We start from the raw sequence: 13,034 nt of genomic DNA, 5'->3' as shown, positions 1-13,034 counted from the left end.
CTCAAAAATTTTAAATTAAAACTCAAAAACTATATCATCTAATGTACTACCTCGGATGCATAATCCGCTTACTGAGAAAGAAAATACTATATTTTCAACGATAACCTTATTTTCATTGATCAATTTAATCAAACACGTAAACCTATTTTTACATATCGATCGCAAATAAATAAATAACTAAATACTTTAATTAATTATATTAATCATAAATCGTTAATCATGAAGACATACACCAATTCTACGTAATTTCTGAATATTCATTTATCCTCTCTGTCACATATTCACATAATTTAGTGCTTAAACATAAAGTTTGATCACATGGCATGCTAGCTTTGTCATTTTTGATTAATTATGAATTATTTGACTTGCTCACTTCTTCCCCTATATACTATATAAACTCACAAATCTCTTAATCATGCATACCATCTCCCTTCATAAACTCATAAATCTTCCTATCTCCTTAAATTTCAGTGCACCAGAATACTTCTGTAAGACGGTTTTATTTTATCGACTTGCAGAAATATAAAATGGTGACCATAAGGAGAAATAATAGCTATGGTTACACTAAAATGGAGAAGGAAGATCCACAAGAGAAATCTCATAGAGAGGCACAATTCTTGATTTACAAGACAATGAAGCAAGCCGATCAAATTAATATGAGAAGATCTTCATGGTTGAAATTGAGATTATGCAAATTAAAGGTTAAGATTGGTAAGAAATTGTTGTGTTTAAGGAAAGGCATGTTATGTAATGTGTCTAAGACTAAGGGTGGTGTTTGTAAGCACCTTATGGGTCACTTTAAGAGCTTTAAGAAGTTATTTCACGGCGGTGGTGGTCAACTAGGTCGCAGTCGTGGTGGTGGCTCGGCCATCAACCATCTTCCTCAACCATTTTTCACTATTTGATCGATGATATTTATCTGCTTAAAAATATTGTTGTTATCAGCTAACATAGCTGATAAAGTCATGAGGTAATACTCATGACCTAGGTTCGATTTTCTTCAGCAACGTATCTGTCCTTGTGGCTCCCTTTACACCATAAAAAATAAAAAAAATACTTCACATTTTGGTTTTGAATGGAGAGGGTATTTGTTAAGTCAATTATTAGGTATCAAGTTGTTATTAGTTTCTTTTGTGCAAGATCTCAAATTTCTATCATTTTGACTTTTGTTTTTTCTTTTCTCTATAATAATGAGGAAAGTTGCTTGGAAATTCAAGGTACTTGCACAAGGAAAATTAAAAATATCATATATTTTTTGTGCACACAAATTATATATATATTGTGTATGGTCGTTGGTTTGTAGTACAATGTTGCCATTCTTGTAGATGTAATTCACAGAGACATTATTACAACAATTTTGTTACTGATAAATGTTACTTCCTTCTAGTCTAAGTTTTGAAGCCCCTTTTCATTTCCATACTAGTCGGGTTTTGGTGTTCAAATGAAAGGAAACCAAACCTTAGACTAGGAGGGAGTATGATGTACGAGTAAATGATATGTTTGGATTTGAGCATTACACATTGTTCAGATATATGATGAACATGCGCGGTTTTATGCAACTTTCGAGTAGTAATTCTGAAGGATTGTTGGAGGTACTATTGTACTCATGATCACGGTTTAAATTCGTTTTAATAATTATAAGTTTATGGCCCTGTTTAATAAACAACGGAATAATATTAGTAAAAGCAGATTTAGAAAGCAGATTGGACTAGCAGAATGATTTAGCAGGTTTGACTAGCAGAATGATTTAGCAGGTTTGACTAGCTGAGTTATTTAGCAAAATTGTATTAGAGGTATTTGGTAATTGACAGTTTTAAATTAGCAGATTGTTCAGCTCTTTGTAAAATGACAAATAAGGACATGAACGAATTATTTATTAAATATATACTTCCTCCGTTCCATTACGACGGGCTTCTTCGAGACCTTCAAGAACGGCAACAACTTCCGCGACTTGAGGCTCCCACTCCTTCCATAAGTTATAAAACTTAGGGCTATACAGCCTTAATGACAAGCATTACTTATAGGCTATAGCTAATTATTTATGTTTGAAACGCTGTGGATGCGTCACGTGTCCTATACAGTCTTAATGACAAGCATTACTTATAGCTAATTATTTAATATGAACATAACAAATGCGGTATAAATCTCAGCAAAATATTAATTATAATTTAATAAATTTTATTATAAAATTACATTAAATATTTACCGTGATTTGATTCTAAATTTATCAAAAAAATTTTTTGATAAAAATTATAAAATGTAAATAATTACGTTTATTGCGAATAATGGTTTCAGTTGAGTATAATTTTCATTATATTTATTGAAGTATTTTGATATGTAGAGATGATTAACGTGAGTATCTCACAATATTTTATGTTTACATACAAAAAATATTTTATTTGAACCAGAAAGTTATAAAACTTAGGGGTCGTTTGGTTCGCAACAGGAAAATGCAATGCTCGGGAAGTTCTAATTACTATGTTATCCTAATTCATATGAATTTGAAAAAGTTGTTTGGTTGCATGTGAGAACTCCAATTCCATAGGAACTTCCACTTATCTGGGGGCTAAGTAACCAACTTCCTCCATTATGGAGGAATTAGAGTTCCTAAGAAGTTCCAATTCATGTGGATTGGGGCAAGCAAACAACAAGCTATTTTTACACTTCCCATGAATTACAATTCATGTGTTTTTAATGAGCAACCAAACAAGTCTTTAGACCATAAAATCCATTAAGAAAAATACATTTGGAATAGTCATTGTATTTATTAAAAACTAAAAAATAAAACTTAAAGAAAACTACTAAGAGATAAGTTTTTATATTGTGGGAATGAAAAAAATTATATTGCGAGAAATTGAATATATATGAGATTTTGAGATGTTTAAATAGTGAGTATGTGTACGAGTATATATGTACACAAAACACAATGATCGTGAGTGCATTTGAATAATCAAAACAAAAGTAATGATCATTAAGTAATACGGAGTACAATATAATATTATAAACGACATAAAAAATTAGAAAATACATTACATTTTTCTTTAATATCTTCAATTAAATATGTATACGCTAAGTATAAAATATTGCTTATGACTAACTAAATATTACTTTTAGTTAAAAATTTTATATGCTATCTTTTAAATACTTTGAAGTTAAACCTCAAAAATTAATATTTGACAAATTTCAATCTATTTTATTTACAAGTAAACTCTTAAACATCATTATATTTTATGGTTGTTTAAAAAAACAAAAGGTGTAAATTTCTTATAGATATGTTTGACACATAGCACAAGCAAGACACAACCCAAACATTTGAATAAGTTGAGCTTGGACCATATATGTTTGTTAGATAAATATCACACATTATACTTAAATGGTTAAAAATTGCATAAAATTATATTCACAATGTTTTGAACAAATATTAATTGATTTAAAATATAACCTATCATGAAATGATATAATTTGAGAACTTAATGTTGATTGTTTCATTATTCGAATAAATTTTATTTTAATTAATATGATATTTAATCGGTCACAAATCTATTTATAAAACGTTGATCATGCATAATTAATTATCACTTATTAGTTTTAATTAAAATTTTATGTATTTTATTTTAAAACATTGAAGTTAAACCTAAAAAAATTAAATTCGAGAAAAAATAATTTATTATTATTTTATTTATAAGTAAAAATATTAAAAGTCATATATGAATTATATTATTTTTCTTCAATTATATTAGTAAAATTTTAAAACAGGCTGCGCGAAGCGCATAATACTACCTAGTTCTCTTTTAAAATTGAATTTTGGAACATTAATTCAACTATAATGTACATTTATAACTTCGTTTTTAAATAATTAAGTTTATTAACCCGAAAAACCTACGGATATTCAAACTAGTAGATATGAAATCAAATAGTCACTTCTAACGATAAATGGTCATGAATCCAAATGAATTTGATTCAAACGTACAATCGTAAAACGAATCTAAATAAATGCAAGTCAATAAAACAACAAGCCCAATAACATGACAAAATTGTTCAAAAATTATTATATAAGACGGTTTTACATTTAGGTCCACGTCTTTTCTTCCCGGGTCATCTCCTCGTCTTCATCCCGCCTAATTATTCAATTATTTGACGGCGAATTGACATCTAGTTTTGTACGTAAATCTCTCTATTCATAATTCTTAATTGTTCTTCCTGTTTTTTTTATCATCATGAACTATATTTTGAATTTATGAATTGTAATTATGATTATGATTATTATTATGTTTAATTATGCTCTAATGTATCGTTACATTAAATTAATTAATTGATGAAAGTGTGTTGAATAATTATGTTTTTTTAGGGTTTATTAATTGTTCTAATTTAGGGTTTTACTTGCTTTAGGTTTGATTTCGCAATTAAAGTAGCATATAATGAATTTTGTGTGACGAAAATGAGTGTGGTAGGGTTTGACATTGGTAATTAGAATTAGAATTGTGTTATTAATGTGATAGAAGTTAATTAAATTTCGCATTTCGTTTCTGAAATTCCTTCTGCTTTCGTATTTATATGAGGTTTAAGTATTAGGGCTTGAAATATTGACATTGGAGTTTAGAATTGTGTTTTTGTGGTAGAAGTTAGTTGAATTGGGCAACCCATTTTAGAAATACCTTCCGCTTTCGTAGTTATACGGGGTTTAAGTAGTATGGCTCAAAATATTGACATTGAATCACTCAATCCGTCTCAGAAATACCTTCCACTTTCGTATTTATACAGGGTTTAAGTAGTAGGGCTAGAAATATTGACATTGGAGTTGGAATTGTGTTATTGTGGTAGAAGTTAATTAAATTACTCAATCCGTTTCACAAATACCTTCTGCTTCATTTTTATATACGAGATTTTAGTATCAAGGATAGAAATATCAATACCGTGATTTTGTGAAAATTTTCGGTATTTTAGGACAAATACAGTGTATTAATGCCTGAAAACAATGATATTGGTATCAATTTTTCTGATATGATTTACAAATTTTTATGAAGTATTACATCTGGATGTATATCTGAAACAGAGGGAGTATGAAATTGAGCTATTTCTGAAACGGAGGGTTATGGAATTGTGCTATCTAATTTTGGGTTTTTGTAAAATTTTTCCTTCTTTTAGGACAAACATAGTATACTGTTGCGCAAAACAAAAATATGAGTATCAATTTTTATACTCCTTCCATTCAACAGAAATAGGACTTAAAACTCATACGGTGTCGAATAAGGAAGATATTTCTGGAATGGAGGGAGTATGAAATTGCTGTGTTGTTTTTGGGTTTTAGAGTGTAATGATTGGTCTAATTTTGTGTTTTTTATGCTTTAGGTTGAATGCTTACGCCATTAAAGTAGGGTAAGGTGATTTTGTGTGAAGAAGATGAGTGTGATAGGGTTTGACATTGGAAATGAGAATTGTGTGATTGCTGCGGTGAAGCAAAGGGGAATTGATGTGTTGTTGAATGACGAGTCAAAACGTGAGACGCCAGCAGTGGTGTCGTTTGGAGAGAAGCAGAGGTTTATGGGTTCTGCAGGGGTCGCTTGTGCGACTATGAACCCTAAATCGACAATTTCTCAAATTAAGAGGTTGATAGGCCGCGATTTTGACCACCCTGATGTTCAGAAGGATTTGCGGCTGTTGCCATTTGAGACGTCGAAAGGTAGAGATGGTGGCATTTTAATTCATCTACAGTACTTGGGTGAGAGGCAAATTTTTAGTCCTGTACAAATATTGGCAATGGTTTTCTCACATTTAAAGCAAATTGCTGAAAAAAACTTGGATGTACCTGTTTCCGATTGTGTTATAGGAATTCCCTGCTATTTCAATGATATGCAGAGGCGTCTTTATTTGGATGCCGCCTATATTGGCGGCCTTACCCCTTTGAGATTGATGCACGATTGCACGGCCACTGCACTCGGTTATGGAATCTATAGGACCGATAATTCTAGTTCGGGTCAGTCATGTGTTGTTTTTGTTGATGTTGGGCACTCTGATACTCAGGTTGCTGTAGTTTCTTTCAAATCTGGGTACATGAAGATACTTTCTCATGCCTTTGACAGTAACTTAGGTGGTCGAGACTTTGACGAGGTTCTATTTCGCCATTTTGCATCACAATTTAAGGACCGGTATAATATTGATGTCTATTCTAGTGCCCGGGCTTCTATTCGACTTCGAGCAGCTTGTGAGAAATTGAAAAAGGTACTGAGTGCTAACCTAGAGGCGCCTCTCCAGATAGAGTGCTTGATGGATGAGAAAGATGTAAAGGGTTTTATTAGAAGGGATGAATTCGAAAAACTTTCGGAAAGCTTATTAGATAGAATAGTCATTCCATGTGAGAAAGCATTGAGTCATTCTAGAGTACCTATGGAGAGAATCCAGTCAGTGGAGCTCGTTGGTTCAGGATCTCGGATTCCAGCAATTGGAGGAATCTTGGCTTCATTTTTCAGGAAAGAACCTCGCCGGACTCTTAATGCTAGTGAATGTGTGGCTCGTGGATGTGCGCTACAGAGTGCCATGCTAAGCCCCACCTTCCGTGTCAAGGACTATGAGGTACATGTTCATCTAAAACATTAACACTAACACTACCCCAAGTCCCCAATGCCTCAAGGGTTCGGTTGTATGAAACCTTATGTTCTAAACACATAGAGCCTATTCCTGAATGACTGTCAATGAGAATTGTCTCGAAAATTGTATCTAATAACTGCTACTTCCCTACAAAAAACACGTCAATTTAGTGAGCCACTTTGCTTTATTCCATCATAACCTTGCACCTAAGATTATTGAGTCTTTAGCTCTGTTGGAAACAATGGAACATATGTGTTCCATGACTTTCATCTCCTTAGTGATGATACTTATGTATTTGTTCAATGTTTTAAGAACAATTAACTCTGATGTAGCTCATGTAGCAATCTAGGATTGGCTTCCTATGTTTATAGAAGCCGCTAATTACATAATGATGTGCCTCTGGTGCAATCCGTGCGTCTCATAAAGGCTATGGGTGCCCGAGGCCTCTTTAGGCGCGTTTTTATTTTTACAAATTTTATTGCATGACTTTTGTCACTTTTCACTTCATTTCACTCAGTGTGTTACATTCTTGCTTGCAGGTCAAGGATTCATTGCCGTTCTCCATAGGACTCACTGCAGATGATGGTCACATACAATCACTTCGAAATGGCGTCTTGTTTCCTAAAGGTCATTCAATTCCAAGCGATGAGTTGATTACACTGCGTAAAGATGACACTTTTCAAATGGAAGTTTATTATGCTAATCAAAACGAGCTGCCGCCAGGTGTATTTTCGCAAATTAGCCTTTCCATGGTACTCGTCCATCTTGACAACCTATTTCTTAAGTTTGCTGGCTGTAATTTATAACAATTCTTGTTCCATATGTGCTAAATCTGTTTGGTTTTATAGTGTATAGGCAACAGTATTAGTAATCTGAATGATATCATAAATCTTAAATCATAGGACACATTATCTCGTCATTTTTATACTCTGTTACCTTATTGAGCTTGACAATTCAAGTCAGTTGACATGGATGCAATTGAATTATGGCTGTTACAGAAGCTTGATGATGGATTTATTAGAATAGCAAATTGTCTGTTGGCCCACCACAAATTTTGCTGGGAGTTTGGAAAAGTCTTTGTTATTTTTGTATAAGCAAAATTCTGTTCTTTTTAATAATTGAGTTTTTGTTTAAGATTTTCTCAAGATTTAGTGGTTGATGCTGAGGTTTCTACGTATTTTACTTTACATTGGATAGCTAACAGTGCTGGGATGTTTTAACTATTAGCTATAAATTGTTTTTTTCCTGGGTTAGTTTTAGTATCCTGAGAAGAAACCATTTTTTCTCGCGGATCATTGTTCTGAAAGGCCGCTGTGACATCCCCATTTATAGATATTAAAAGTTCCTTTTTTTGGTCAGAGTGTTGTGCAAGGGATAATCATCAAGGCTTTTGTAAGCCCACCAAGTGTTATTTCATATGTCGTCTCTTTTTGAGTGCAAATACTGATAATGTTGGCATGGCCTAACTGCTTCCTCGACCTTTGGCGTAATTGCCGCTACCTTGGTAGGCATTTAGTGCTATTTGGTGCTGTCATATTGCAGATGAGATGCAACAAACTCTATATCTAGATATTTAAATGCACACATACATGTATTTCTTTTTTCCCTTTCTGCATATTAGGTACAGATCTTCAGTTTCAAGTGCATCTGCAGTATTTAAAGTGATAAAAATTATATTCTTCCTTTTGTAGATTGGCCCTTTACCAGTTCCTCTGACTGAAAAGGCTATGATCGAGGTCAAAGCTTGTCTAACTGTGCATGGAACTGTCACTTTAGAATCAGCCTCTGTAAGCATTTTAGTTTGTGGATCTATTGGAATTTACTTTGTATCTGTAGAATCAGATGAATCTTATATAATTGATTTAGCTCGTAGGGGTTGATATGGATGAAGTAGCTATGAGAAGCAACAGACGGATGTCTGCGGAAAGGGTGGAAGACGAATTTGACTATGGATATTCTGATGCTGTAAATGGAGAGGAAGATAGATATTCCAAACATTCAAAGCATGCATATGACTCTTATGTGAGTTAATCTGTATTTTGGACTATGATAAGCTGTAATTTCACTTATACGTGAAGTCGTTATTTACTTGTGTCTCCAACAGATTAGGGAGAAATTGCAGTTGCACTTTAACCCGATCCTATAACTCTTTTCAGGAGAGTGATGATATAATTTCTTCCACAAAACTTCTAGTATTAGGAGTGAGATAGAAATCTGCAGTTGGCTCTTGTCAGTAACTCTTGAATGTTCTATGTACTAAGATCCTATGCTATTCTTGAGTCTTGACTGGTCAGGGTTCAGGGAGTTTATTACACAACCCTAAATAAATAGTTCTATAGAGAATTAAAAAAAAAAAATCAATAGAGGACAAGTCTTTCAGATCATCAGATGAATCAATAGAAGAAAAGAGCATGCTAGCTGAGCACCACATGACTAAAGGGAGTCGAGTGATACCAAATGGAGGCAAAAAACACTGCACTGTCTGACAAGCAATGCTGTTTTCTCGGTAAGATGTATGCTTTCATTCCAAACCAATTTACACCTTGGCCCTTTCTATGAAACCCGTAAGTTACCGAAAGTCTATATCCTCTAGTGAGGGGCTCACTGATGTAACTGGTTATAAAACATATAGATCTCATAAAAAAACCTCGGACCTCAAGCGTTCTGTTTCTTAAATATTAGATTCCCAAAACTATTGTGTTCTCTTAACAAGCTTCTGAGGGTAAGCAAACTGGCAAATGACGCTCAGCTCAACATTATACTTTCTTGGTTCTTTCTACTTCTTGTAGATGAGTCGCGGTTGAAGTTCAGGATGCTTGTCTCTAAAATCTCCTTTTTTGTGAAATGGCCAACTATGCTCATTGGTTGTTGAATACTGAATCATATTATGCCTTTTCCTAGAGTCATGGAAGAAAGATGAAAACAAAGTCACGAATTGACATACCAATCAATGAGATCATGTTTGGTTGTATGGCTGAGGAAGACCTTGTGGATGCTCAAGAGAAGGAAGATGAGCTGGCTCATCAGGACTTGAAGGTGGAACAAGCGAAAGAGAAAAAAAACTCTCTGGAGTCGTATGTGTATGATATGCGTAATAAGGTATAGTTTGTATTTTTCGTTAATTCAATTTTCCACTTGGATCTAGACTTTTCACTAATATTCTTCATTTTCAGCTTATTTCTGCTTTGGTCTCAGTGTAGTTTCATTCAGTTTCCTGGTTTTGCCTATCTATTTGGGGTGTTTCCTTGCTATAAATTAGTACATGCTTGACTGATATTGGTGGACTAAAACCTGACATATGTTTGGCTAGGTTAGTATGGGTCCATACTTCAACCGTCTATACTCTTTATTTTGCAGGGCGTCACTTTCTGTAGTCACTGGTAGTGGAGAAGTGGACGTAGTTTACATAACCTGCTTTTATCCCAAAGAGTTTTTTGTCTTAGATTTGTGGCGTTGGTCTTCAAGTCACACCGTGACACCGGGAAGAATAGTTTTGGTTACAAGATGAGAGAGTTCTTGGAATGATTTACTTTTTAGTTTTTCCAATAAACTAAAGCTGGGAATGGCGAAAAGGCAGTGCTTGCCTACAATGAGTTTAGAGTTCATACCATTTCAATCAACACCCCAATATTCTCAAAAATGTAATGCGTACTACAACCCATGCTTACCTTGCAATTTGCGGGAGTCATTGAGGCACTGGGATAATGTTGTATTTGCGTGGAACATAGAAGTGGAGTTGATTTGCTAAACCCTAATCTCATACATGTTCCTTTAATTGTTTTCTCTGTAAACTTACGAATATGGTCCTAAATGATTGTTCTTTGACAGCGCAGTCTTCCCCTTCTCACCGCAACCTTTTCACTTGCCTTATTCCCCGTGAAATTATGCCCCGTTGTTTCCAGATTATAATTTTACATTCCTGCATTTGAAATTGTTTCTTTCAAAAAAACTTTCCTTATATGTCTTTGGCTTCTTCCTCTATGCTTTTCATCCCCCCAAAAGTTTCTCTCATGTTTTCTTTGATCATATAGGTAGGTGTTCAGACTTTTACATTAAATCTTCTATGTTGTCTTCAGCATCACTTTGAGAGGGAAGAAGTAAATTAGATACTTTTAGCCCCAATATTGATCCACACATTGGAGGTTCTCTCATGTGAAGTTGTGAACTGAGAATTTTAGTAAATTTTTGTGTTCTAAACTGATGAAAAATTATTGATTGGCCGATGCTTAGATAGCACCATCAATGCTTACAACTATAATCTCTTCCCTGTTGACAGGAGTGAGAGAAATAGAGGGAGGGGAAAGTACCTGGATAGAGTAAGAAACTTGATAGGTTGCTGTTTAGGCATGGGGTGGGCTGGCCTAGTCCGACTTGTGTTCTACCTTACGTGATTTTTAGACTATTTACCATTCTGTTTTCTTACTCCATATTAGTTTGTCCTGTGTTCTCACTTCATGTTTATTTGACCTGTGTTCTTAATTCTATGTTGATGTTTCTCCGGAATAACTCAGCTGTGTACTTGCATAGATTTTGAGCGACTACCAGGCTTTTGCTACTGATTCAGAAAAGAAGGGTATCTCAGATAATTTGCAGCAGATTGAAGATTGGTTATATGAGGATGGAGAGGACGAGTCTGCAGATGTTTATGCTGAAATATTGCAGAATCTTAAGAAGGTTGATAGAAGTGTAATCTCTTAATTTGTCAGCAGCATGATTGATCAGTGACGTCTGAACTCTACTGTTGTTTTCCTAGATTGTCGATCCAATTGAAAGCCGGTATAAAGACGACGAAGTTCGAGCAAGTGCAACAATGGCTTTGTTAGATACCATTGAGGAACACCGAAGGGCTGCTTCGTCTTTACCACCTCGTGAAAGAGAAGCTGTATGGCCGTTTACTGAAATTTGAGTATCATGAATGTGTATTTATCTGTAAATGATGAGCTGACTTCATGTGTTTTCTAACGTTTCTTTTTGTTTAGGCATTAAATGAATGCGCTGCATCTGAACAATGGCTTCAGGAGAAGACCCAACTTCAGGATTCATTGCCAAAAAATGAAGAACCGGTGTTATGGTCATATGATATTGAGAGAGAAGCAGAGGACCTTCAAATGTAATATTTTTTTGCTGATTTACGCCTCATTTCATTATCTTTCATACCATATGGCCCTTTGTTAACCTCCTCACTTAGAATGAGTAGTCGATATTCAGATTCCTGACCTCTAAACATGACAGCCTGATGAGTGATGACCCTTGAGGCAGATGCCCTTAGCAGTTGTCATGTTGTTTAAGAATACCCAACTACCCAAGATTATTAGGCTAAACAATAAATGCATTTCATATCAATGTTTGAGATTGGACCTTGGTTGGTTTCCTGATAGCATTGTTGATGTGAAAAACTTAATAGAAACACGAAACAAAGCATCTCCAGCGCAGCTCCGTGTTTGTATGGAGGTAATAAAATATGGCTAAGAATAGTATTAATACTAAAAGGATTTGTTTTGCATTTGATTGTTCATCGTTAATTGTTGGATTCCGGCAATAAGTCTAGTATAAGACGGTCTCACATATGACTCCAACTTGAATATTTTTGTGTATGTTGGGGGTGTCAACACGAAAATGTTTGCGTTCTTTCTTTAGTATGAGAGTTTCTAGGTATGTTTGAAGTAATAGTTCTGCTTGCTTATATTCTGAACTCATGCAGGAGGTTGAATCAAATCTTAAAATCAAGCGCTTCTCCTCAACCCGAGGATGATTCATATTCGGATGAAATAAGCGAAGGAGATAGTGATATGCATGAAGATTGATGCTTGTGAGATCATTCACTTCATGAGTTGATTGATATAAAGTCAAGTACGGTGAGCAATGATCCCTATCTCCCTTTTCTTCACAAATTTCAGCAAATAGTTGAAATTTGGTTAGCTTAGGCGTAGCGTAGACTCGCTCCTCAACTAAATGCATTAAAACTCCGCGCTATTTGCATGAATTGTTCACAATCTCATGGGACATATTTTTGCCCGAGTTAATGGAGCAGTATTTTTAGGTATGGTAATCTTAAGTTCGGGTAATCTTAAATTCTTTTTCTTTGATAAAATTCTTTTACTTTGATAAAAGAATAATACAATAAGAAACCGAAATGAGACGAAACAGATATAACATTATAAACAAACACGCATAGAGAAAGTAATGCTTGTACACACATCAACACATAACAATCTTACAAAAACATGATGTAGCTTGTTTCAGCTTTCTACTACTCCTTAATGAAGACCGCTTCTTGTATAGTACTGCAAAAGAAAGATGATCATCACTGTTTGAAAACATCCATCGAATTACTCTGCAACATGCGTTGCAATAAAATCCGATGAGCAAACTTTCTAGTTATGTCGATTATTAACATGGTCTTGATTTTGCCCGATTTCCAGCTTTAACTCGGCCTACAGATTATTATT

General features: G+C 34.3%; 2 protein-coding genes across 2 annotated transcripts; both read left to right on the top strand.

Moving 5' to 3' along the window:
• Positions 1-324: 324 nt before the first annotated feature.
• Positions 325-1,346, top strand: LOC141591376 (uncharacterized). Its single transcript, XM_074411687.1, has one exon. It carries the CDS (start codon positions 528-530, stop codon positions 903-905), a length of 378 nt encoding a protein of 125 aa, XP_074267788.1. The 5' UTR covers positions 325-527; the 3' UTR covers positions 906-1,346.
• A 2,697-nt stretch (positions 1,347-4,043) lies between these two features.
• Positions 4,044-12,628, top strand: LOC141593062 (heat shock 70 kDa protein 16-like). Its single transcript, XM_074414005.1, has 10 exons — positions 4,044-4,160; positions 5,350-6,570; positions 7,125-7,337; positions 8,277-8,372; positions 8,452-8,607; positions 9,487-9,684; positions 11,113-11,259; positions 11,339-11,467; positions 11,565-11,695; positions 12,287-12,628. The coding sequence occupies exons 2-10, from the start codon at positions 5,401-5,403 to the stop codon at positions 12,387-12,389; spliced, it is 2,343 nt and encodes a 780-aa protein (XP_074270106.1). The 5' UTR covers positions 4,044-4,160; positions 5,350-5,400; the 3' UTR covers positions 12,390-12,628.
• Positions 12,629-13,034: the final 406 nt, after the last annotated feature.

This window comes from Silene latifolia, chromosome 7 (assembly GCF_048544455.1).
Source record: "Silene latifolia isolate original U9 population chromosome 7, ASM4854445v1, whole genome shotgun sequence".
NCBI lineage: Eukaryota > Viridiplantae > Streptophyta > Magnoliopsida > Caryophyllales > Caryophyllaceae > Silene > Silene latifolia.
Note: the sequence above shows the minus strand (reverse complement) of the source record. Positions and strands in the feature narration are given on the sequence as shown.

Excerpts from the sequence above, each read along its gene's own strand:
- LOC141591376 (XM_074411687.1), top strand. The coding sequence starts at position 528 with ATGGTGACCATAAGGAGAAATAATAGCTATGGTTACACTAAAATGGAG.
- LOC141593062 (XM_074414005.1), top strand. The coding sequence starts at position 5,401 with ATGAGTGTGATAGGGTTTGACATTGGAAATGAGAATTGTGTGATTGCT. Across the intron at positions 11,260-11,338 it reads TATTGCAGAATCTTAAGAAG|ATTGTCGATCCAATTGAAAG; the intron begins GTTGATAGAAGT and ends TTGTTTTCCTAG. Across the intron at positions 11,468-11,564 it reads CACCTCGTGAAAGAGAAGCT|GCATTAAATGAATGCGCTGC; the intron begins GTATGGCCGTTT and ends CTTTTTGTTTAG.